This window comes from Mesitornis unicolor, unplaced genomic scaffold (assembly GCF_000695765.1).
Source record: "Mesitornis unicolor isolate BGI_N332 unplaced genomic scaffold, ASM69576v1 scaffold2769, whole genome shotgun sequence".
NCBI lineage: Eukaryota > Metazoa > Chordata > Aves > Mesitornithiformes > Mesitornithidae > Mesitornis > Mesitornis unicolor.
Window position 1 is genome coordinate 27,814 of NW_010205057.1, and position 26,123 is coordinate 53,936.

At 51.5% G+C, this 26,123-nt stretch overlaps 1 protein-coding gene across 1 annotated transcript in view; it reads left to right on the top strand.

The window, feature by feature from the left end:
* The window catches only part of LOC104545972 (leucine-rich repeat-containing G-protein coupled receptor 6-like), a gene marked incomplete at both ends in the record, with an annotated part of 91,701 nt that overhangs the window by 9,914 nt on the left and 55,664 nt on the right, over positions 1-26,123 (top strand). Inside the window, 2 exons of the mRNA XM_010191243.1 lie at positions 815-886; positions 12,704-12,775. Of these exons, the coding sequence (XP_010189545.1) occupies positions 815-886; positions 12,704-12,775 (144 nt within the window). The remainder of the gene's footprint in view (positions 1-814; positions 887-12,703; positions 12,776-26,123) is intronic.

The window sequence follows — 26,123 nt, forward strand, 5'->3', positions numbered from 1 at the left end:
TTTGTCTTACTGCTTATGGTTTTCTCCAGCCATAACTCATCCAAGAGCCACTATTGACCTTTCTGTCCTGGTTTTGGAGGTCATACTCAGATGAGCTGGCTCTGCTGTGGTACTGATGTGGTATGCCCCATCTCCTGTCCCTTCCCTGGTCTCCCCTCCCAGCAGTGACACCAAACTCACCTGTGTTGAAGGAGCTGGGCCTTAGCTGTGGTCACCCACGTCAAAGGAGGGCTGGGAATGAGAGAGTGGAAGCAAATCAGGTGGCATTGAGCTTTGATGGACAGGACAAAGGAGAACCTGCAGGATGCAGAAACTGGCCACACAAAGGGACAGATAGAGGTTCATGACTTAGGAATACTGCTCCCAGGACCACAGAACCAGCAGAACGTGGCTCTCCCCCTGCTCCAGCCTCACTGCCAGGTGTCTGGCACAGAGCAGGGTCTGTAGGTTGGTCAGTGCCCTCAAGGAGAGGTCCCTCTCACAGGCAGCCTGGGCTGTAATCTCTGTGGAGCGGGGTCCTCTGTGGGTATCCAGGGAATCACTTGAGCCATGAGCTGTCACTGGATGCTGAGAACACTGTATTCAGATCTGACAGAAGGAATAAGCTGATATTTTCTTTGCCTGTTCCCCAAGCTGTAAGAGGGGATGTATGTGCAAAGGTTGCCCAAGTGCACGACCACAGCTCAGCTTGCAGGTGATGCCGCCTCCTCCCCAAGGGGACTGCGACTCGATGCACAAATTGCTCAGCCTCTGCAGACAAGGGACTGTCATCACAAGGCTGCTGACACCTTACTGGCTCTTCTTTTCACTGCAGACGCCTCTCTGGAAACCAGATCTCCAGGATCCCAGGGGAAGCTTTCTCTGGCCTCTACAGCCTGAAGATCCTGTAAGTAACTTGCTCCACTCTGCAGAGCCTCCCCCTGCCCCTCACACCAGGCATGGGTCATACATGGGGACTTATCATAGGATCACAGAATGTATTGAGTTGGAAGGGACCTTCAAAGCTCCTCTAGTCCAATTCCTGCAGTCAGCAGGGACATCTTGAACCACATCAGGTTGCTCACAGCCCCAGCAAGCCTGGCCTTGAACATCTCCAGGGATGGGGCCTGCACCACCTCTCTGGGCAAGCCAGTGATCTACCACCCTCATGGTGAAGAGCTTTTTCCTCATATCCAACCTAAATCTGCCCTTTTCCAGTTTAAAACCATTCCCCCTCATCCTATTGCTCCATGCCCCAGTGAACAGCTCTTCCCCAGATTTCTTACAGGCACCTTTCAGGTATTGAAGCCATCCAGAGTGGGATGCCAAGTCACAAGGTGGTGTGGTGTCAGTCGATAACCCCACGCTGGCTAACCTGTCCCTTCTTGAGTGGGGAGCTGTATCCCACCGCAAGGACCACCCACCCCCCTGCACTGCTTCCTCACTTCAGCTACAGCAAACCACAAGCAGAGCACAGCCCTCCATGCAGTGCGAAAAGGAGAATCTGCAGAGGTTCACATTTTGCACAAAACTCACCAAATACCCTAATGTGGTGTCCCCCAGATGTGGTGTCCAGACCCCAGACTGGCCCCGATCTGCTCTGCTGCAGACTTGGGGCTGGAGCAATGCGAAGGTCCAGATCCCAGGCACCGTGGAAAGCTCCTGTGCTCTGCCCCACTCAGCCATCCCTTCGCAAAAAAGGCTGCAAACCAGTGAGGCCCAGGAGGCTCCCACAGGGCTCTGGACTCTGTCCTTGGGAAGGGGAGGGTCCTTTGGCAGTCTCATTTCAGCCTCATGGAGGCCATGGGGGTTACAGCTGGGTCCAGGAGCACTGTAGGCCTCAGGCCATGCCTAGGAGCTGCCAGCCTTGGTAAGCGAAGGCCTCGTCATCATTGTGATGTGGCCACCCACATCTGGCTGCCCAATGGAGAAGGACTGGGACTGCCCACCCCTCCAGGAAGACCCAGGTGACAAAGGCCACCACCAAATTCCTCCTTGGGGTATCTTCCTGCAGGCCAGGGTGTCTCACCGCTCGTGGAGTCACATTAATTTTTGCACCCGTGACAGTCCAGCAGGGTCTCTGCAGGGTATTGAGGTGGGAGTCCCTCTTTCTCCCTTTCAGGAACCATCTTAAAAATCTCCTGCAATAAACATTTCATCCCCAAGGGGATGTTTTTAACTCAGCCGCAATGTGAAATTGTTGTAGCCGGTCCAGTTTATACAGAGCGAGCAGGTACAAACCTGCTCCCAGGATTAGAGAGTATAGGGCTGTTTACTACATCTTCTAAAGATGTAAAGTATGAATCCTGCCCTAAATCTCAGGGCTTAGAGATTTATCCATCCTCTGCATTAGGCAACAAATCAAAGGAACTGAGGAAAAACCGCAGCTCTCCCACCCAATTTCAACAAGAGGAACTTTCTACTCAGGGAACACGGGAGCTTCTAAAGACGCTTTTGATCAATTCCTATTTGTGTCAGGCTCAGGTAACTACTGATGCAGAGTATAAGGGTGATGATGCCTCACTGCCGGAGCCAGCACGGCTCCCTGCGGGTAGCAGGAGGAAAGGAGCACGCTCTTGCCGTACCTGGTGAGCTCACAGACACCCCATGTGCCCCTCCAACACAGCACCAGGTGGGACATGCTCACGAGTGACCCTGTTGTGAGGAGAGGAAGGGTCAGAGCATTTCCAGGTGTGAAACAGTTGCACGGAGAAGTTTGCTCCAGGCTGTCTGGTGAAAGCTGAAGCTGGTGTCCTCATGCAGGACAACCTGCCTTGCTCTCAGCCAGGCTGTGACCAGGGAGGGTGGCACCTGGGCTGTCATAGCAAGCCTTCTACAGCTTCTGGCTGCAGGGCTGCTTTATATTTAATCCCCAGCCTTTCCCATGGAGGTACACAGAGGACTATCCCAGCTCCATGGCCAGGGAAGGAAGGGTCAATGCACACAGTGACCTGTCCAACCCAACCCTGCCATGGGCCTCATTTAAAGTAGTTCCCACTTCTAAAAGCAGGGGCACTGCCAGCCCTTGTTTCACCTCATTTCACTTTCCAAAGCCTCCAATGAGTTCCTGGCCAGGTTTGCTGGGGCATTCTGGGCTGTTGTGCTCTGGCTATAGGACATACGCTGATTACTTTCTGTAATGGCACCGTGGGCTCCTTGGGAGTGAGCTCACAGGTGGGAGCAGTTGTGGGTCTCTCCACACTTCAAGAACAGCAATCATTCACCCCCCTATTTCTCTGTCACCACAAGTGTGAGGTCAACAGTGAGGGACATGGAAAAGATAGGAATTCCCTGGGAATTTGCTGGAACAGGACCAGAATTTTTTCCAGGTCAGACCTTAGGAGCATCAGGCTTAATCACATTGGCAAGAATGAGGATTCTCACTGATGTCCTCTACTGGGAAAAGACTGAGGAAAAACAGAGTGCCTTCCCCAGCAGCTCCTCAACCGTATTGGCAGCACAATAAAATCACCAAAACCACCTACAGGGAGAGGTGATATTATTGCCATTTTACTGGCTGGATGAAAACAAGGCAGGAACTGCGCTTGGAAGGAGGAGTCCCTTCCCAGCCCATGGCTGAGCACCTTCCACTTTGCTTCTGATCTGGTGGTGGTGGTCAAGAGTGGAGAGCAGAGCCTGCAGAGAGACCCTGGGGCTCTCTCACCCTGCTCTGTGTGCCCCGGCAGTGACCAAAACCCCTCACCCTCTTCCTAAGCTGTGCCTCAGTTTCCTCTTCCCATCTCCACTCCAATCCAAGCCTGCTGAGGGCAGGACTTCCCTAGCAAGCTGGTGGCTCCAAGGTCTCCATGCGACCTCACACTCTGAAGCTGAGAAGAGCAGGTCCAGCCCAGAAGACTGTAGGAGACATCTCAGGCTAATGGGGAGCTGCAGTCACCTATGGATGGATAACAAAACTGCAGTGATTCATGGTGACACAAGCTGCTCCTCGCACTGCTCCTTGTTCAGAGCAGATCCTTGCTCCCCTAGGACCAGTACAACCACTCCCCCAGTCATGTGCTTTTTTCTGCACTTTAATTTACACCAAAAAAGACAGATTTTGAAGGAGGTACGTGGAGAAAGAATCTGAAGAGCCCAAGAGGCAGGAAAGATCAGAGAAATACTGGGATGTCAGGTATCAAAAGACAGGAACAGAGAAAAGTCCTGTCTCCTGGCTTTAGATAGAGGCAAAGCATCAACTTACATTTAACCATTCTGGCTCTGTTGAAAATCAAGAGAGAAGAGGACTTGGGGAGGGCAGCTCACCCTTCAGGCTGCACACTGAGCTCCCCTGGGGGTGCGGGGCTCTGGCAGGCAGCAAAGGCTCAGAGACAGCCACTGGGCTGGATACGGACCTGCACCAGACACCAGCAGTGGTCCTGCTGCTCCCCTTGATACCGGGCAGAGTTTGGCCTGGCCACACTGTCCTGCAGCAGGACATGGGGCAGTGGGAGAGCAGAAACAGGACAATGGGCAGGAGGATGAGGAACCGCCAGATCCTCACCTGCGGAAGACCAGAATAGAAATTACAGAGGTGGTGGAAGAAAGTAATTGGGATAATTCAGTCTAGATGAGAAAAGGCTCAGGAGGCAGTGTGGGAATGTCAGGCACAGAGATGTGCACGGTGCTCACACAGATGCTCAGGGTGCTCACACAGATGCTCAGGGTGCTTACACAGATGCACAGGGTGCTCACACAGATGCTCAGGGTGCTCACACAGATGCACAGGGTGCTTTCACACCACCCCTCACCATTGGGCAGGGCAGTTCAGGGCTGGGTGTGTTTGAAGTGTCTCCCTCCAGCTATGCCCTCCTCCTGCATCTCTTGCCCAAAGCTGGTCAGTGGGCCACACAAGAGACCCAGATGTCCTGGTGCATGCAAGGGACAGTCCGAGCCTTAGACACTCTGGCAGTCTCAGATCCCTGCTCCATTGACTCCTAATTTTCTTCTAATCACCTGACTCCCACCATCCTGCCATTCTTCAAATACTCCTCTTGTTCTTTCCGGGTGATGTCCTCACCCCCTGCTCTGCGTGGGCCAAGTGCAGGGACCACAGAGCACCAGGAGCTTCCTCACTGTTGTACCCAGAGCCAATCCTGCTGAGGCTGCTGAGACTCCTCTGAAAGGAGCATCACCACAGAGGGACATGGGGTAGTGTGAACCATGCCCTGCCAACGCCACAAACATTGGCCCTGGTTCTCCTGCCACACGTGTGAAAGGGCAGTGTAAGACCTGGTGATCGGTCCCATGGGTGCTCTCCACATCCCGCTGGGATAAGGAAGCTCATCCATGCATGCAAGGGTCAACACAACTTCTGGGGCTCTTGATCCTTGCACATGGGTTTGTTTCTGCAGCCAAGGTGAGCCAGAGGGATAAAACACTGGGTTCTGCAGCCCAGTGAAGAAGAAAAACAAATTGCTTTATTTAAAAACAGGGGTCTGGTGATGAACTAAAGGAACAATGAGTTAACTGAAGTTAACCTGAAGTAGAAATGAATGAGGATGGACATAAACCTTTAAAGATAAGCAGCTGCTTGGAGGGAAATGCATATTCTCCATACCTAAGATAGGACTGTCAGGTTTTGGAGCAAATGGCACCAGGGATATTCAGGACATGTTGCACCTACAGGTGTGGGTGTCTGTCACAGGCTGCCTGAGGTTTGAAGGTGACAGACACAGCTGGAGTTGGGAATGCCCAGCTGAAACCTGTGGGTATTCGGGAGCTGACTTTCATCAGGATCAGAGCTCTTACCTCTGGTGACAGGGGTGTCCCCTGAGGAGACAGGCTGGTAGCTGGAGCTTTCACCATTTAATTTGAATGTGCCTTAGAGCTAATTGTGGTCATGTGCATGTCCACAAGTAAACTCTCGCATGCGCCTTGGGCTGCCAAGGGGCCTGGTGCTTTCCCGGTCTTTCCAGATAATTTTATGTTTAAAAAAGGATGGGAAACACCCTGGGAATTCCTCTACAAACCTGCCTGTGCAGATGGTCCTCTCCCTGCCCTCGGAGTGAATCCCACAGCTCCTGGGAGCAGGACCAGATTCTTGGCTCTGCCTCCTCCGGGTGCTTCACTGCACGAAAACCACCTGGAAAGTGGCCATGGAGATAGGCCTGTGCAGAAACCATGGGGTACACCCGGGGAAGCAGGTGTGTGGAGACTTGGATGAGAGCAAGTGAAGAGCCCGGATGCCCCACTACCAACACAGATGATGTGCAGAGATCATGCACCGAGCCTTGAAAAGATGAGGAGAGATGTGGCCTCCTCAGGTCCCCTCAGGTGACTGCAGTTTGGCAGCGACGGACACTCAGCAGTGGTAGCCGGTGCTCTGAGGTCTTCTCAACCTATGGTACATCCCTTTGCAAGTGCACCTCTCCCAGGGTCTCTGCTCTTCAGCATGGCCAACCCATACCCTTCCCATGGAGGCGGATGCTCCTGGGTCTGTGCTTCAGTGCCAGGATCATTAGAAACCAGCTCCACAGGCTGGTTTGTGTCCTGTGCTAAGGTCTTGCAAAATTAACTCCTTAGTCCATGCTCTCCAAAGATTGGAGCTTTTCAGGGTGGCAGAATATGCTGCTTAATCAGAGTCTCTGGAAAACGGGAAAGTTCCCCATCCTTTCAGACCTCCTCGTGAGCTGCTTGGATGCCCCTCATCTCCGGGTGCCCTGACTGAAGCTCCATCAGCCAGGAAGCATCCATCCCAACTGGACATGTGGCTGTGCCTGTGCTGCCACGGCTTCACACCGCATCCCACCCTCGCACGTGTATCCTCCATCAAATGCTCAAGCAGGACTGCCAGGCCTCTTGTTTTCCTGGCTGAACATGCTGCAGCAGCCCTCACTAGCCAAGAACGAATCCCATATCAAACTCTGCAGGGAAAGACTCCAAGTACGACCACAATCTGAGCCTGCCTCACCCTGAATTGTGGAGGGCAAAATGCCTCAGTGCATCCTCTTGGCTGCAGACCCCACAGCAGCTGGCTGGGGTGGCTGCTCCTTCCTCAGCCAAGCCTCAACCAGCCTGGGGGATCCTGCAGTCCCTGTCCTGCCTGCACAGACCCTGCCTGAACAGACCCCACTGCACAGACCCTGCCTGCACAGACCCTGACTGAACAGACCCCATTTGCACAGACTTTGTCTGCACAGACCCCGTCCTGCCTGCACCCTTCCTGCACAAGTGAATTGACCCCGTGCTGCCTGCATCCACACTACCCTGGTGCTGCCCATGGCTGCTCTCCATCATCAGGTAGGACGGAGTGAGCCTGACAAGGATGGCCTTGCTCTGCAGATGCCTCACCTCCTGGCTGAATGGACACTACCCCATGGCCGCTCCCTGTGGTCCCTCCTCTTCCCAGCCTGAGCAGCAATTGAAACACCTCTGCTGGTCCAGGACAGGCGCTGAGTAGCCTGGCTTGTGAACATACATCAAAAAACATCACCAAAAAAACCATTTTGCTCCAGGATGCCAGGTTTGCAGGTGGCTTGGGACACGTCAGGATCCCGAGACAGACTCTACTTGCTTGACAATCCCAAGCCTGTGCAGAACAGAAATGGCTTTGAGACAAAAGGGAATGGTGTGGCACATCCAAGAGACACTCCTGTGGGGAGGTAGGAGGAACATGCAGAGGTTGGAATGTCTTTAATCCCATGCACAGGCTTCAGGCACAGTTGCCTCAAGCAATAACAGCCCTTTGACTGCTCTGGCTGAGTCACTTCAGCCTCCCAAGATGGGGACATTTTATCATGCACAGACCTGTACCTCTGAGGGCTGTCTGAGACTGTCTTGTGTGTGATGACTGATCCTGGTGTGATGGGGCCAGATCCCAGCATTTTCCTGGACATTCAGGTGTGATCTCTGCCCACAAACAATCCTCTTACTTCTGAAGATAAAACATGGCCTCTGAAGAGTTGTGACCTGTTCTGAGTCCAGTCAGACTGCTGCGAACAGCAGGTTGTGTGTCTGTGTCTACCACTGCCTGTGAGCTCCAGTGTGGTCACCTGAACAGTGCCAACCCAACAGTGCACCATCCAAACCTGATTTTGAGCCCTTGCTGGCCTGAATGGTCTTTGCTTGTCACGTTTGTTAATGTCCTCAGCTTGTCCAGAAGGCCCAGTGCTGCATTTGAGAGTGGCTCATCAATGAGCACAGTCCTGCAGGACTTTACTCATTGATAGAGCTGCTTGAAGACGGAAAATTGCACTCAGCAATGGAGGAACTGCACCAAGCAGAGCAGGCATCAGGCTGGTAGGTGGTCAGGTTGCTCCCTGGCTGTGAGAAGTCAAGCTCTGACTAAGGTTGTCTCCAGGCTGCCATGAAGCAGCGGCTTGCAGTACGAAATCTAATGCAGTTCAGGAGTTTTATGTGAACTGGAGCCAACAGAGAGGCAGGAGCAGAGACAGATGCTGATGAGGAACAGCTGAGGCCAGCATGATCTGGGATCTCAGAGTTGCTATGATCCAGTGGGCTGAAGCCCAGGTTCACAGACCATGGCTGTGTCTCAGTGGGTCACCCTGTGATGTACCTGGGATCTCTGCCCCATCCTAATGCACACACCCTGGAGCACAGCCTCCTCTTCTGGAGGGGTGTAAGTGCAGGGAGGGGACAGGGCATGCCTGAGGCTTTCAGGGACACGCAGTCAGGAGATGACTTGCAGAGTGGTTGGATGACTTGCAGACGGTTTACAGAGTTGCTTGTTCCCTCTTTGCAATGCTGCAGTGGGTGCTCTCCTCAATGAGCTGCAGCTTTGTCCTCCTCCACCTTACACAAGAGCAGTGTCCCAAAAGGGGAAATGGCACCACTTAAAGAGGGACCTTCTGAACCCTTTTGCCAGTCACCTTTTGTAGTGGTGCCTGGGCACCCAGAACACAGCAGGAAGCAGATGTCATAGGGACGAGATGTGCTCCTGCCAGTGTGTAGGGACCTCCTTGCCTTCATCCTGCAGGGTTTGGTACAGTTATTCAACCTTTTGCCAAAATCATACTGTATGTTGTGATTGAAAGGACCTTTTATGAAAAGAAAAATACAAGAATGGTTTAAAATGACATGTGAGGATTGACTGCAGTGCCCAGGGGCTTGACAGGAGCTGTCCTCAATACCAGACTAAGAAAAGCCATCCTGGACATCACGGGTAAATGCAGCATGTCTTTTCCTGCTCCCAGTGAGCAGAGCTGAGGCTTTCCTAAGCTTGAGGCTGAATGAAGAACTTCTTGTTTAATACCAGGGTGGCCATGTGCCTAGAAAATTATCAAACCCTGTGTGCAACTTTTTTTTGGCCTCTCTGTTTCATGCTATGATGATGAGTTACTGGAGGTAATTATGTGCCATGTGAAGAATCACTGCTTCTTGTCCCAGCCCCGTCATCTGAAAGCTTCTCTTGCTGCCCTGCTGTTGTGAAAAATAGCACTGTCCAGCACCCCAGTGGTTTCAGAGTTCTCTGATGCATTTTTCTTAAATATTGTTTGTCTCTGCCAAAATGGTTTCATTTTGGAACCAGTCCATGCTGACGGTGGCCTGGAAAGTCTCAGTCTGTGTTACTGGTTGGAGGAAGGACTTGTAATGCAAGGGGAGCAGCAGGATCCAGCAGCAGCGTGACAATGGGTTCTGCTTTAGTACTGACTCCAGATACTTCCAGTGATCATCTCTGAACACCGAGCTCAGACTTCATAAAGACACTGAGATCCAATGGACATTCAACCAACACCCTACAGCACTTCTTAAAGCCCCACTCTGCATCGCTCTGTACTCAGCTGTGCCTCTTTGGGCTTTTAACAAGCCTGAATTACTGTACTTCTTCCCTGGGCTGCAGAACCCAGGGTTTTATCTCTCTGGCTCACCTTGGCTACAGAAACAAACCCATGAGCAGGACCGGGAGCCCCAGAAGTTGCATTGGTCCCTGTGTCACAGCTGTGTGCCTGGAAGAGCTTTCCCATCCCAGCCGGCTGCAGGGTGCACCCATGGGATCGATCACTGGGGCTTACATCCCCTTTCATATGTGTGGCAGGAGAATCAAGGCTGATGATGGTGGAGTTGGCACCACCCCATGTCCCTCTGCAGGTCCTAGATGGGACAGCGTGACCTGGCCAAAGCCTGCCCAGCATCAAGATGTGCAGAAGGGTCACTGTGGCGTCCTGCTCCTCACAGCCCCATGCAGTCCCAAGTGCAGCTCTGACTTGTCTCCATCCTTCTGGCATCCCAACCAGCCCCAGGCAGGTTTGGCAGGGCTGCAAGCCCCTGTCCATCCACAGAGTCTTCCTCTTGGTCTCCCTGCAGCATCCCGCATCTCCCAGGCCCTCCGTCATCCTGGCTGATCTCTGTACCCCTCCTCACAGGTCCAAGGTCCCTTCTGCAGCCCCTGTTGTCAGCAGAGGTAACAACCTCCACTCCCAGCTGTCATTTGGGTCCTTATACATAATGCTGAGTGTCATCTCCAGTAGATCCTCAAACATGATCTTCATTCAAGAGGGTGCCATTTATTAACTTGAGTATGGTCTCTCTGCTGCCCTTTTGTGCCACACCAAACTTGTCTCCTCTCCTGCAAAGAACAGCGCTGCATGACAGCATTAACACCTTACTAAAGTAACGTTAAAGTAGATTAAAGATAGATAGTGTCTGTGCATCCCATTCCATTTTCATGGCCTTTTAGTCTGTAAAGAAACAACTAGATTACTTTGGCACACTAGCCACTACTGACAGTTCCTTGTTTCCCTCCTTCTTCTCCTGCATGTACACAGACTTTCTTCCAGAATTTGAAGAGTTTGTGGCCTATAGCTTCCCTTTTTTAAAGGTTATCTCCATAACTGTCCTTTCCCAATCTTTCTTTCATGACAGACCTCTGAATCCTCTGCAGTAAAGTTAGTAGTCTCAGCAATGGGAACATTTCTTGCTTGCATCAGTATTCTTTGGGCTGCCAATAACTACTAGGGCCACACTCAGTCTCTTTGACACTGATAGTAATTAAGAAAGCCCCTTGAGCACCATTTCCCTTTTCAGGTCATCTGCAACCACTGCTTTTGGAAATAGAAACCTCAGCCATGTCAAACATTCCTTCCCTCAGCCCAGCTACCACACTGGGATGTGCATCCAGGGGAACATCTGTCTGTGATGTCCCAGTGCTGGTGGGAGCATGTAGGTTCAGGACAGAGGCTGGTCCAGAGTCAAAACCTTGGCCTGTTCAGAGGTGCAGAGATGACCAAACCAGCAAACTCTCATGCATGGTGCTCCAGGAGGGCAGTGAGAGCAGACAGCAGCTAGCCAGGTCAGAAATGCCCTTGGGTCCAGTTCTGACCCTTCCTGAATCACTGGAGCAGAGACCTGCCACCCCATATACCCTCTTCCCAGTCTCTTGTGTACTCACTCCAGTGTCCATGCCCTTTTCCTTCTCACTTCCGTCTCTGAGAAGCCATCATGGGTCCTGCCCGTCCAGCCCAGCAGACCCAGTCCCCTGCTCTCTCCGAACACCCTGGGCTGCTGGGGGTTTTATCCACAACAGATCCAGTTGCTGCTCAAAGTTGTGCCAAAGCAGCAAAGTCCCTTAGCAAACAGCCATGGTGTGGCTCCTCATCCACTGTGTCTGCAGCTGCCTCACAAGGTGAGCAAGAAAGCTGCCGACAGGAGTAAGCACACTGGGAGAAGGATTTCTGACACAAGGACAAATACAGGACAACTCAGCAGAAGGGACTGGCATACTCTGGGCTAACAGATACACTGTGCACTGGAGAGGACCCTTTATGGTCATATCGTTGCAGTGGAACACCCATTGCAGCACCAAACTCACCCCTGGGACCCTCTGCTGCAGGATCCTGGGCCAGCCTGGACTGCAGCTAGGAAGCTGCCAGGCAGAAAAGGACCTGGGGTGTTGGTTGACAGCAACTGAACAGGAGCCAGCAGAGTGCCCAGGTGGCCAAGAAGGCCAACGCCATCCTGGCCTGCAGCAGCACTGGTGTGGGCAGCAGGAGCAGGGCAGGATCCTTCCCCTGTGCTGGGCACTGCTGAGGCCGCCCCTCGAATCCTGGGGTCAGTTTTGGGCCCCTCACTCCCAGAAGGACATTGAGGGGCTGCAGCGTGGCCAGAGAAGGGCAAGGGAGCTGGGGAGGGGTCTGGAGCATCCGAATGATGGGGAGCGGCTGAGGGAGCTGGGGGGTTCAAGTGGAGAAGAGGAGGTGAGGGGAGACCTTATCCCCTCTGCAGCTCCTGAAAGGAGGGGGTAGTGAGGGGGGGGGTCGATCTCTTCACCAAAGCAACAAGTGATGGGACAAGAGGAATGGGCCTCGAGTTGTGCCAGGGGAGGTTTAGGTTGGATATGAGGGAAAATTTCTTTACTGAAAGTGGTCCAGCCCTGGCAGGGGCTGCCCAGGGCAGTGGTGGAGTCCCCATCCCTGTAGGTGCTCAAGAAACTGTGGATGTGGCAGGTGGGGGCATTGGTTTGGGGCCATGGTTTAGTGCCCATGGTGGGGTTGGGTTGGCGGTTGGACTGGATGACCTTCGAGGTGTCTTCCAGCTTTAATGATGCTGTGATTCTGTGCACCTCACTGCCTGCAGCCTGCAGGCTCGCTTAAGAGCCCAGAGTGCCCGCATGCTGCTCTCCAACCCCTCAGATGACACTGTGCTGCTTTCCAGCCCCTCCAGCTTTCCAACAAGAGTCCAGGATAGCTTCAGAAACAAGAAGCAATGTCCTGCATTTTTTGTCAGGCTTTTTTTTTCTATAACAGAGTTTTCTTTTTTCTAATTATAGGATGTTGCAGAACAATCAACTGAATCGCATCCCTGCAGAGGCACTGAGGGATCTTCCAAGCCTCCAGTCTCTGTAAGTCATTAAAAATCAATGCTGTGAGCTGCACAGTCCCTTGGGGGCCTGGACTTCCCAGCATTTGAGTCATTAGTTCCTTTGTCAAAGATGTTCTGTCCCCTCTTCCTTTTCTTTTCCAATTAAAGCAAAAATTACTGTCACTTAGCGTAGAAGGGAGGGGAGGGCGGTCTTCATGGAAGGAACAGTGTCTTGGTAGAGGATGTTGAAATTACAGCTCCCCATGTGCGCGTCGTGATGAAAAGGCCACCAGCACCAATGTGTATTTTGAGGAATGCTGGAAAATATCGACCGAGAAGTGGCTCTGTCCTCTCCATTGTGAGCCACAATGGGGAAGGGACCTGCCAGGAGCACAGATGACACCCTGGTCTGTCAGTGGTTGTGCTGTTTTACCCAGATAGAGGGGAGTTATATCAGAGTAGAAATGCTCTAAAACACCTGTAGTGATTCAGCCATGGGAAGAAGTTGAGGGTGTGACCATGCTTTTCCTTCAAAGTAACTATATCTGCAGCAGGTTTGTGCTACTGTATTCACTAAAAATCACACATTGCTGCAATATTTGCAGTTTTCCTGGGTAGAGATGCACTGGCAACCAGATCCTGGTACTGCCACTGAATTTAGGGCAGGTCTGTTTGGTCGTTGCCCCGCTGGTCTAAGCAGCACTGCCAAAGCTTGTAAGAGTGTTCTGAATTGGGCTGAACCACTGAAAAACTAATCTATAACTAGTGTTACTGCATCTTTGTACCATAGGAAAGTCGGCTGGAAGTGGTTTCTGGGGTCTCCTGGCCAGGCTCCTGCCTGGAGTGGGACCATCACCAATGTCAGATGGGGCGGTTGCAGCTTTGTCTATCCAAGCCTTGAAACCCTCCAGGCATGGAGATTGCCCCCGCACTGGGGACCTGGCCTGGGGCTGTCCCTCCTGGGGAAGGAGCTTTCCCTCAAGTCCAACCTAAAACTCCTGGAGTGCAATTTGTGGTCATTGCTCTTCAGTCACTTGGAACTACCCTGAAGCGCTCAGCTCCATCATCTTTAGCTGTGGGTGCCTGGCAGATCTCCTCTTGGCCTCTTCTCTGCCAGGTGAAACCAACCCAGGTCCTCCCTTCTACTCGTGGGGAAGTGCTCTGAGATCCCGAATCAGCCCTCAGCCCTCCACTGGACCTGTCTGCTTCCCCTTCACCCTTTTTGCACTGGGCAGCCCAAAACTGGGCACAGTTCTCTGTGTGTGGCACACACAGTACTGTGTGTGGCCCTCTCGGCACCAAGTATGAGTTTCTGTAAATATTAACTTAAATGTTAATTTGCAATGGGAGTGTTGGCTGTGCAAGATGTGACTGTTCTTTCTGCCAGGAGAGATCTGAAACAGTTGTTGCTGAAACTGGTCCATGGTTGCGGCTGTCACGAAGATGTGTTGACATCACCACCAGTGCCAGAGTCAAGAAGCCCCACCCCAGGGATTGGGAAGTTAGGTTGTTTGCCAAGTGACTTCCCTTTCACGGGATACGTGACATGGGAGGTCACTGCCATGGGGCTGCCCCAGGAGCACCCCTTTCCCTTCAGCCCACGAAAAACGTGAATCAACCAGTGCCACCAGAGCCCATGGCTGCACAGACCCAACCTTTGCTTCTGGAGGCTCAGCTGCCTGCAGGCACCACTGTGGCCTGGGCACACACTGCTGATGGGTGGCCACCTCAGCCAGCCACATGCTCCACACCAATGGCCAACAGCCCCCAGCAAAATACCACATAGCACACAAGCACTCTGGGGCTTTGTTTAAGGCTCAGTGTGAGAGGATGGCTGATCTCTTCCCTGTCTGAGCTACCTGTTAAAGGATGGGCAGAAGGTGCCTCTCAGAAAGACCCTGATGGCAGATCACCAAATGGCTGCAGTAAAACCTGTCCTCAGCATGCAGAGCACAGGAGGTCGTTATTCTTCAACATTGTTATTCTCAGTGATAATTATTCTCCAAGAGGACAGGCAGAAATCAGCTTTGCCCCACGCTAGCACTGCACCAAGCCCTGTCTGTGTCTCTAGCTTGGCCACTTGAAAGTGTGGAGAGCACGTGCAGAAAAAGAGGAGAATTTGCACTTTCTCCTCTTTATACATAAACTGTACAACAAAGAGCCCCTGGGCACAGTGAAGGTCCCAGAACCGTGTCTGGTCACAGAGCCCAGCATGGCTGTGAGGCATAGCCCTGCTCTGGGTGATGGGAACATTTCTGAAGACACACAGTGTGCATTATGAGAGGCTTCTGCCACTGCTGCACCTCACCCTGGGGAGAGCACGAGCTGCTGGGTCTCCATCCCATGCTTCTCCAGCAGTGCTTGCACAAGGAGAAGGCAGTGCTTGCAGAGCTTTGCAATTCTCCTTCCAGCTCATGTTTAGAGATGCTCTTCTGGAGCCGCCTTTTCCTTCTCTCTCCATTCCAAAAGGGAAATGCTCTATGAAGATAAATGAGATCTGATTTGAAAAGCAGAAGTGGCACAGTGTGGTCAGCAGATACAGAGCTAAGATGCTCTGCTTGGTTCTCACTGGTGCTGCCATGACTTCTCCAAATGTAGGTAGTACGCTCAGACCAAGAGTCTCCAGTACAGGTCTGCATTAGGGGAACGTATTTTTCTTCTTTTTCAAATATCTGAGTCATTTTCCACAAGTTTATGAGACTCTTGTGTTTTCGTTGCCAAAAAATTATCCAGCCTGGAACACCCACAGGTCACCCACAGAATGGTTTCTGAGCATCACTGGTCAGGCTATCTGAGAACCAGTGTGCTCATGTTGCCCAGAGACTATTTTTTTCCGTTCAGAAGGGGAAGTGGCTTTATGGCACGTCAGCCTATGAGTTACCAGACTTGCATGGCACTTTGTGGAATATTAACTGTCTGCTTTGCAAGTTGGTAGCACATGCTAAGCAGGCAGGAGAGCCGAAAAGGGGGGTGAAAACAGGAGCCAAGAGGAGTGGGGTGGAACAGGCAGCTGTGCTGAACAGAACAGGATTGTGCGCTGGTTATTTTCTTGCTCTTTCAGATATTTGCATTTAATGTCCACGTTCGTTATTCTGGGATTCAGGCAGGATTCAAAGGGCAAGTGTGTATCCCTTATGAACAAGCTGACACAGGAGAGGAAAACCAGACAGATTTCTGGATACACAAGGCTTTTCTCAGGTTTATTACAGTAGCAGCCAAAAGACATGGAAGCTGAGGACAATTGTTTTGAGTGTAGCTCTACCAGTGGGATTTACTGGGCAATTCAAGGGTTGAGGTGGCCAAACGAGTGCAACAGAAGGGGATGATTTTAGCCACTGTGGGAGAGAGAGAGGTTGGTATTTACTGCCTGCACAGCACCAAGTTAGCACAAATGCAGCAAAAACCTAACATGTCAGTGGAGTCTCTGAAACAGGTAAATGAAAAATACTGATTAATAAGCTCCAGTTGTCTCCAAAGATGGCAGCTGTCTTGCCTTTTGAGCCCTGAGAGAGGATGCTCACTGAGACAGGACACAGGCACCCACCCTTGGCAGCGCCTGAACCTGAACCCCGGGGTCCCTTTGCTGCACTGCTCTGGGGTCCCAGGCATGGGGCATGTTCAGAGCTGCACTGAGGTCCCTCTGCTCGCTGGCTCAGCGGGCAGGACTCCAGGTGCTCCGCAGGCTCTGCAAGACCCACACTGTGAGAGGAAGTTTGCAGTAGGGCTGGGAGTCCCTAACAGCAGCAGATCAACTTGTCATTACATGCTCAAGGGAAGTCCAGGCAGAAAGAAACCCCAATAAACACTGTCACTCAGAGAGCAGAAGGAAAGTTATTCTTCCTTTTTACTGGAGGATGATGCACAGGGAAGTAAGAGTCTCCTGCCCAGAATGATCAGAGTCTGTGGCACAAACCCTCCTCTCCAAAATACCTTGCCCCAGGACAGCTTCTTGCATGCTGGAGCCCTCTCTTACTGCACATGCACCCTGCATGCCTTCCCACATGGGTTCTTTTTGTGGCAGCCTGAGCAGAAGCCTCCACCTCCAGGGAGAGGAAGCAGCAGCTCTCTGCTGACACGGCCTGGGTCCTGCTCACATCTGCCCAGAAACGGGGACAAACATCAGACCTGTCACACAGACCATGCTTACACTGCTCTCCTTCCATGGGCCTCCCCCTGCTCTTCCCTTCTGACCTGGCTGAGGTGAGGATCTGTTTTCATGCAAGGACCTTCTCAGACTTTCGGGTGTGCAGGACTTTCCATGGCAGGTGTGGTGTCACCTACAAAAGACATGTTGTGGTGCAGGAACCAGTGACAGGAGGGCGCTAATTTTAACTAACCTAGACGATGCATACTGGCTCTCAGGAAACTTAAATTACTGAAGTTCCAGTCCTTCACAGGACAGACAGCATGCCAAAAAAATTACTTTAGATTCCGGCAAGTTGACGTTAGATGGGAGGGTCAGGACGTTCCTCTGTGGATGATCTCCAAGAGGATGTTCCCATTGCCCTGTGTTATACCCCCATACCTTTTCTAATCAAGGAAGAGGCAGTCATGAGTTCTGGCAAGTAGTATTTCAAACTCACTAACAGGGCTTCTTCCTGCAAACTCTAGCACAGAGACAGGGATGACAGGCAAACCAGGTGGAGGTTACCCCTCATCCAACATAACCCAGGGCCAAGGGCATTTGTAGGCCTAGGATAGCCATTGCGTGTCACTTCAGGTGCTTGGCTGCTCCAGGCTGGCTTGCTGTGCATTACCAGTATCACTCCATGAGCCAGCAATGTGCCCTGGTGGCCAGGAAGGCCAATGCCATCCTGGGGTGGATGAGAAGGGGTGGTTGTAGGGCAGAGAGGTTCTCCTGCCCCTCTGCTCTGCCCTGCTCACACCACATCTGCAATCTTGTGTTCAGTTCTGGGCCCTCAGCTCAAGAAGGACAGGAACTGCTTGAAGGAGTCCAGCAGGGCCACAAAGATGATGGAGGGAGTGGAGCATCTCCTGCTGAGGAGCGGCTGAGGGAGCTGGGGCTCTTGAGCTTGGAGCAGAGGAGACTGAGGGGTGCCCTCATTCCTGGAGATCCATTTGGAAAGGGCGAGTGTCAGGAGGAAGGAGCCAGGCTCTGCTCTGTGATGGCCAATGCCAGGACAAGGGGCAATGGTCCCAAGCTGGAGCACAGGAGGTTCATGTGAACATGAGGACAAACTTTGTCAGTGTGAGGGTTCTGGAGCATGGCCCAGGCTGCCCAGAGAGGTTGTGGAGTCTCCTTCTCTGGAGACACCCAAAGCCCTGGCCGTGTTCCTGTGTGACCTGGTCTGGGTGATCTTGCTCTGGCAGGGGGGTTGGACTGGATGAGCTTTCGAAGTCCCTTCCAACTCCTAATATTCTGTAATTCTGTTACTTCATGTGATCTGGGCACCTCCTCCTCCAGAGGCATCCAGCAGGGAGTTCAGCATTTCCCGACCAAAGGTGTTCATGATTCACCCTGCCCCGTGGATGCCAGCCAGCCCGAGGAAGCAAGTGTCAAATCCACCCAGATTCCCCATCCACCTCAGACACACCTGTCCTCACAAACACCCCTCAGTACAGGTCCTCTGAAGCTGCAGCCATGCCCTTGGGGCCAGAACCAGACCTGCCCTGCTCCTGTCAGCTACAGGATGTGGAGGCATCACTGCCTGGAGCCCGAGCTGCCAGGAAGGAGACCTTGGCGGGGATCACAAGATGAATACAAGGAGGAATTTGGATTTCAAAATCAGAGAATACAAAGCTCTGGAGACCAAGCCTCCTACCAAGTGTGAGGGAGCTGCTTCCCAGCAGGCTTGCTTTATCTGGGAAGTATGTTGGGAAGCCCAGTGGGGAGGATTAGTGAGAACACGCACACCTGATGGCAACGCTCTGAGCCCCGCAGGAGGTGCCAAGGCTTTACGTAATGCTCTGCTCCAGTTGCGATCCCCTGGCAGTGAGTCTGGTTACCAGTGGTTTATAGGCGCAGTAACAACACACCATGTGCATCCTGGAAGAGTCGTGTGTCAGTCTAATTAACGACTTTGTGGTTTGGGAGCATTTACCTAAAGCAGATGGGCACTGTGTCTGTTCCTCTGCCAGGCAGAAGGAGTCCAAGGCATTTCAAAGCAAGCAGGTGCTATAAATTATAATTACCAGGTCTGCAGAGGTAGAGAAAGCAAAGAGAAAAGAAACCTGATGGATTAAGAGATCAAGATAAAGTCTTGGGTTTTCTTCTTTCAAATACTTATGGAAAGTGATGAGAATGGCTGGCTCTTTCTGGATTTTCTCACAGGTCAGCACTTTGGGAAGGTGCTTAGCGTGTGTCTGGCTCATCTGGGTGGGTGTTGCCAACAGTGGTTTAGAGGGGCAAGGGGGATTAGTGCCAGCCAGAAGAGTGTCACAGTTTTCCCAGTATGGATGGTTGTGAGGTGGCCCCAGGACAGTCACCACAGATCCTCTCACCTGCCTTTGGGGCCCAGGCTTCCCAGGTAGGTGAGATTTCTAAGTAGCCCAGTGCAGCTCTCCCAGAGTTACCACAGTGCTCCAGCTCCACAGCACCAGCCTGTGCTTGCAGTGTGATGATCCAATTTCTAGCCTATGTCCATGAATCCCAGAGGTACGTGCAATTCCTTGGGGTTTCCTCCTACAGATTGAGGAGGAACTGCAGTAATAGCTAATTGCTGGGATTTTGAGAGACTTTGGGCATCTCTGGGACAGTAGTAGGTTTTCTGACCCAGCAAGACACAGCAGCATAGCAAAGAGCTTCCAGGGTCATGTGTCTCTCTGCTTGATAAAGGCATCCACTCGTTTATATCCCGCCCCGTGGCTACTCATTTTGTGGCTGCATGTCACCTCATGTCGACCCAGACTCGAAGAGTATGGACATAGCTGGCACAGAGACACTAAGGTAAAATGAGCACTTAAAACCACCTAACCCCTAGTGGGATACCAGCAGTGGGAAAGGCTGCAGCTGAGCTCACCTCCATGTGTCTGAAACAGAAGTAGATGCACCTGGAGGAGAAGGACCTGGGGTGTTGGTTGACAGCGACTGAACAGGAGCCAGCAGAGTGCCCAGGTGGCCAAGAAGGCCAACGCCATCCTGGCCTGCAGCAGCACTGGTGTGGGCAGCAGGAGCAGGGCAGGATCCTTCCCCTGTGCTGGGCACTGCTGAGGCCGCCCCTCGAATCCTGGGGTCAGTTTTGGGCCCCTCACTCCCAGAAGGACATTGAGGGGCTGGAGCGTGGCCAGAGAAGGGCAAGGGAGCTGGGGAGGGGTCTGGAGCACCCGAATGATGGGGAGCGGCTGAGGGAGCTGGGGGGTTCAAGTGGAGAAGAGGAGGTGAGGGGAGACCTTATCCCCTCTGCAGTTCCTCAAAGGAGGGGGTAGCAAGGGGAGGTCGGTCTCTGCTCCCTGGTAGCTGTGATAGGAGAAGGGGAAATGGCCTCAAGTTGCACCAGGGGAGGTTTAGGTTGGATTTTGAGAGCAATTTCCTCACTGAAAGAGTGGTCCAGCACTGAAAGGGGCTGCCCAGTGCAGTGGTGGAGTCCCCATCCCTGGAGATGTTTAAAAGACAGGAGATATCGTGCTTAGGGACATGCTCCAGTGGTGGACTTAGGGCTGGATCCATGGTTTGACTCGATGATATTAAAAGCCTTTTTCAACTGAAACCATTCTAGTGCACTCAGTACACAGTTGGCCATCCACACTGCACCCATACACAGGTCGTGGGCAACAGCCCAAAAGGTCCCATTCTCTGGGATCCTGTCCTTGCTCTCCTTCCAGTTCTCCTTTCTCCCTCACAGTCCACTGTATCCCTCTGAAATATTTGTAAGATTCTGTTGTTCCCAGCTGAACTCAGCCACAGCCTCCCCGAGGAGGACCCCAGTCCCATCAGCACTGGTCCTGCTAACATCACTTTCCCATTTTGGGTGCTCATATGACAGCAATGTCCTCTTTACATCGATCCTGCAGAAGGATTTGATGCCTTCATAAGCTGATATGAAGTAACCTGGAGGAGAAACTGTGTCATATACATAAGTTTAAAAACATTGCAAGCATTTTGATGTTTTCTACAAATACGACTTCCCATTATACTCTGATTTCACTCTGGCTTTACTTGACGCATAATTTCTTTGCAGTAAATCAGTCTGACATGTAACTCCCTGCATACAGGTTAATTTTACCTCTAACTAAAATAAACCAGTTCCTCCAACCCATTGGTTTGCCACTTCTCTGATATCTTTAGCAGGAACCTTTTGGAGTCTTATGGAAATGCAATAAAGAATACTTCATCCCCTGTCCCTCAAGGCAGGTAATTATTTTGATGCATATGGCCGGAGATTAAAATGCAAAGAATGACTTATAGCAATTTGAGAACATGTGGACTTTGATGTAGACAAAGGAGGAAAGTTCTTCCCACCTGATCAGATTCTCACAAGCATATAAATTCTTATGACAGAAGGAAGAAAAATATTACTTTGGAATCAGCATGGCCTGAAGAGCTGCATCAATTCATTCCTCGTTTCACTTCTTTGATCTATTTGGGATTTGACAGTTCGCTGTCAACAGCAATATTCTTCTCTATAAATCACGTAAGATGCAGTAAGGTTTAAGAAAGGTGCTGCTTCCATTGGATGTTTAGAGGATAAAAGCTATGGAAAAAGCAGAGATCAATAGCAGTGACTTACAATCTGCTGGCACAGAAGTTGTCTTGTGGCAAGACCACCTCAGCCCTGTAACCTGATTTATTGGGTACTGGGTCTTTCTGGGGCACAATGAAAAGGTCGAGAAAGAGCAGTTGTGTGGTTCTCAGCGGTGAATCTGAAGATAGACTGAAATAAAGCAACCACAAGTACTTCATGGATGACTGCTGCTGCTGGGAGCAAAAGACCTTGTATTTCACCTGCTTACACCACTTTGCAGCAGAAAGGATGCCTGTGGCAGGAAAGAGAGCCCAGAACAAGAGTTACAGGACAGGCAGCATGCTAAAGATGTTCCTTCCACTCTAGAGGATGCTTGCTGCCCAAAGCCTTCCTGCCCCACCTCTGAAATCCCCTCTTTGCCCTGAAGCACCTCTTCTCAGCAGCCAGCTCTGGAGATGAGCACAGCTGAAGTGGTGGAGTTTGGTCCCCATTCTTGTTTTCAGAAGTCTGGTCTCCATTTTGGCATTTTAAGTGTTTAATGGTATTTCTACAAAGAAGTAAGTCCAGGAGCAGCCCAGAGCAGACATCTACTACATCCAAGTGAACACTGCAGTCAGGCATGCCACACATTTGGATGTGCTGCAGGTAGCTTTCATGCAGTGCTGTAGCCATGGTGCGGTGGGTCCTTGCTGAGGTTTGGCTGCTGTTCTCTGGCTGTATGGAAGCAGGAGCCTCTCTGGTTCCAGGCACCGTGACCCACCTGAAAATGGCAAGGTGGTCTTTGTAGCTGGTGTAGTTGAGCCAGGGCACAGATAGTCAGGAAATCTGTTGTATTTTCTTTCTTTGGCTTCAGGTGGGCTGATGTCCCTGGAAGGGACTGGACTCTCCTCCTCATAATTTAGTTCAGGAATGATAAGCCAGATTCAGAGGAGTTACTGCTTTTTGGCATAGACTTGGAGCAGACAGCGTTTTTCTGGTTCCGTGTGCTGCTGGCTGTGATCCAACCTGCTGCTCCCCAGCTCTGTTCTCCTCTTCACCCGGTGAGTGATCGCCCTGAACTGCCACTGCAGATCTGTGCTTGTCACCAGCACTGGCAGCAATAGCTTGGCAAGATCAGACTAGGCTTGAAGAGAAAAAGCTGCATTAAAATACAAAAGCTGCTCAAGATTCAGATTTTGGAGTTGTTCCTCTGCTTACATTGACCTGATGCAAGTCCCTGTTCTGGGTTCAAGAGTATCCCAGATTGGGAAACCTTATTTCTTGTTCCAGCAGCTTTCTCTGCCATTCAGCTTGTCTCCCCACAGTGTTTATGGAGTGTCCCCCAGTACCTTTCAAGAGCACTGGAGTTTTACTGCAATGCTCAGCAATAACACTTTCTCAAAAGCCATTGGCAAATCCGCTTGGCAGAAAATGCATCGCACTCTTTTGTAGGGGCAAAGTCTGTGGCTTGGTCACTGTGTTTTTGGTAGGATCCAGTGAGTGGATTCACCACTCCCTCCTGTAGCCCTCACAGAACAGCAGCTGTGTGTCACCAGTGTGGATAAACATTCGAGAGACCATTCACACCAAGCTGAAACTGCTGGTCACTTGTCTATCTGTATTGTGGTTAGTAGGTCGAGAGAGGTTCTCCTCCCCCTCTACTCTGCCCTGGTGAGACCGCATCTGGAATATTGTGTCCAGTTCTGGGCCCCTCAGTTCAAGAAGGACAGGAACTGCTGGAGAGAGTCCAGTGTAGGGCTACAAAGATGATCAAGGGAGTGGAGCATCTCCCTTATGAGGAGCGGCTGAGGGAGCTGGGGCTCTTTAGTTTGCAGAAGAGGAGACTGAGGGGAGACCTCATTCATGTTTATAAATATTTAAAGGGTGAGTGTCACGAGGAAGGAGCCAGGCTCTTCTCGGTGACAAACAATGATAGGACAAGGGGTAATGGCCACAAGCTGGAACACAGGAGGTTCCACTGAAATTTGAGAAGAAACTTCTTCTCAGTGAGGGTGACAGAGCCCTGGCCCAGGCTGCCCAGAGAGGTTGTGGAGTCTCCTTCTCTGCAGACATTCAAAACCCGCCTGGACGCCTTCCTGTGTAACCTCATCTGGGTGTTCCTGCTCCGGCAGGGGGATTGGACTGGATAAGCTTTTGAGGTCCCTTCCAGTCCCTAACGTTCTGTGATTCTGTGATTCTGTGATTGTTCCTACCTTGCTCTGCCCACACTGCAATGACTGCAGCACCCACCTTTCAATAAGCAAACATCCCTTAAAAGAGTCTCTGACAGACACAGAAACTTTATTCTATATTTATTCTATATTTATTCTATATTTATTCTATATTCTATATTCTTCATACCTCTCTCAAGCTCTCAGTTCCCCTTTCAGGTGGTAATAGCTTTCAGGAAGTGGCACATGCCATCTTGAATGTCCTCCCACTGCCTAGAACATTGTAGAAACTAATGAAATAATAATCACAGCTTACATCCACAACCCACACACCAAGTCTTGCACATGAGTCATATAGGGAGTTCCAATGTGTTTTCCATTGACCTTTATTACGGGGACTCATGAACCTTAACTCACTCACTCATACACACATCCAGGGCACGCTGGATTTCCCTGGTGATGACTCAATAGAGAAGATGGGCAATGGGTCCCAGATGTTACATACAGTAGATAGAGCCATGTAGCAGGAAAGATGGGTCCCAGATGTTACATACAGTAGATGTCTCAGTGAAAAAGGAAGATGGGTCCCAGATGTTACATGCATCGAATGTGTAAGCACTCCTGACAAACCACAGAGCAACTTCAGGTAAATTGGAGAAATTGGAGGCAAGAAATGAACATATATAAACTGGCATCTATGCAGCATTTAGTCCTCTATACAAGACACAGTAGTCTGCTCTCATCTTTAACTCTCTGCCTCTTTCATAACTTCAAGAAGTTCCTCCCATGGTGAGGTAGATGGGAGCATGGTCAGTCTAGTGAGACTCATGGATGATAAGTACAGAACGATCTCACCTTATGAGGTGAGCCATAGGAATCACCAGCTGTGTGGGTAGGATAGACACCAAGTTAATTTTTAACCAAGTGATGTGCATGAACGAAATTTTAGGAGCAGAAGAGCAGCCCTGTGCTCCACAGGCTCTATCAGATGTGGTGGTGTTGGCAGGAGGAGCTGTGTCATTATCCATGAGATCCCTGGAGCCCAGGCTGTAGATGGTTCAACAGCCACCTGCAGTGCTGACTGCTCCTGAAGGGAGAAAGCTCCCATCACAAGGCAGGGCAAAGCTGCTGTTCCCTTCACTCAGAGGAAGGAGGAGGCAAAGAAAAGCCAAGCAGCTCATCCAGGGTCACGCAGAGCCTGCAGCAGAGCAGGGCACTGGGGAGCTGCCTCCACATCTCAGCCAGGCAGACTCTGTCCTGTTTTCACAACTCAGTGTTGCACCTCCAAAGCAGCCCCAGCAGAGCAGAAGAGCTCTCCAGTGCCTTGCAGCTGTGGTGTGGATCAAGGACTCCTCTGTCCAGCCCATGGAGGAGCCCTTCGACCAGAGAGACAGCGCTGGGGGGCTCGTGTCTGCCATGCTGTTTAAAAGAAGCTGGTAACTCATTCAGGGGCCAAGCCCAGGGGGTCTCGGGGCCTGGTGAGATGGAGAGCTGCTGTGCACTCCTCTCGGGACATCATCTGGCCAACTGTGGGGCACACATGTTCAGTGAGGAGTGATGCACTACACGCATGACCATCAAGGGTCTTGGAAAAGGCCAGTGCTTCTTCCCAGTATAGTCTGTGAGCTGTGAGGGTGAGGGTTATTTCATTCCTAAAACAAAGCTGGCTGCCTTGGAAGGTTACAGGGGATCCTATGGGTGCTCGCCCAGCACAAGAAGGCAATCAAACACACCAGAGTACAGTCCACTACATCCGCAGGAGGAAACCCTCACCCAAGGGTCCATCAAAACAAAATCACCACTGGTCTGGCAATAATTGGCTGAGTCAAACACCACAGGCTGGACATCTGGAGCCCTGTCTCCATATCAGCTCACACGTGGAGAGTGGATGGAGCAAGACCAAGGGACCTTGTGAGGAATCTGGTCTGGCCCTGGTCCTTGTGCATTCAAGGTGTGACCTGGCTTTTATGTACCAGTACGTGGTTGGCCCTGGGGATCTCTCAGGATGCCATGACCTGTTCAGAGCCCCTCTCCCCAGAGAGCAGTGCGTCCTGTCCCTTCTGTCCCCAGAAGCTGTTCTCCTTTCTCTTTTCCACCTGGTTTGTGTGCCTGACAAGCTCCATGTTTCCCAGCAGATATGGAGCACTCACACTGCTTGGTGCGGCTTTGAGCCATTTTGCTTAACCTCTGGCTGCTTCCTGCCCCTTCTCCATTTCCTGGCACCCAGGGAGTCGGAGCAGTGGTGGAGCAGCTGCCCAGCGCTCAGCACTTTCTATAACTGCACAGAGAATTAGGCAATCCTTCTGGCACAGTTCTGACCTCAGGAGTTTTGGAGGTGTCTGCAACTGGGGATAACAAAGCCCTCTTGTCTGTACCAAAGGCACTTTGTGTGGAGTCTAGGTATTGCTCTGATATAATTTCCTGAGCATCCCTCATGGAGGGCTTCCCAGAGGTACGTGTCCCATTCAGTCAGGAGCGAAGACTCATTGCAGTGCAAACAGAGCCCTGCAAACTTTTCCACCGGGTCCTGTTCCACAGCCAACAGACTGGGAATGCATTTGCATCTTGAACCTTCATTCACTGCCCAGGATGGCTT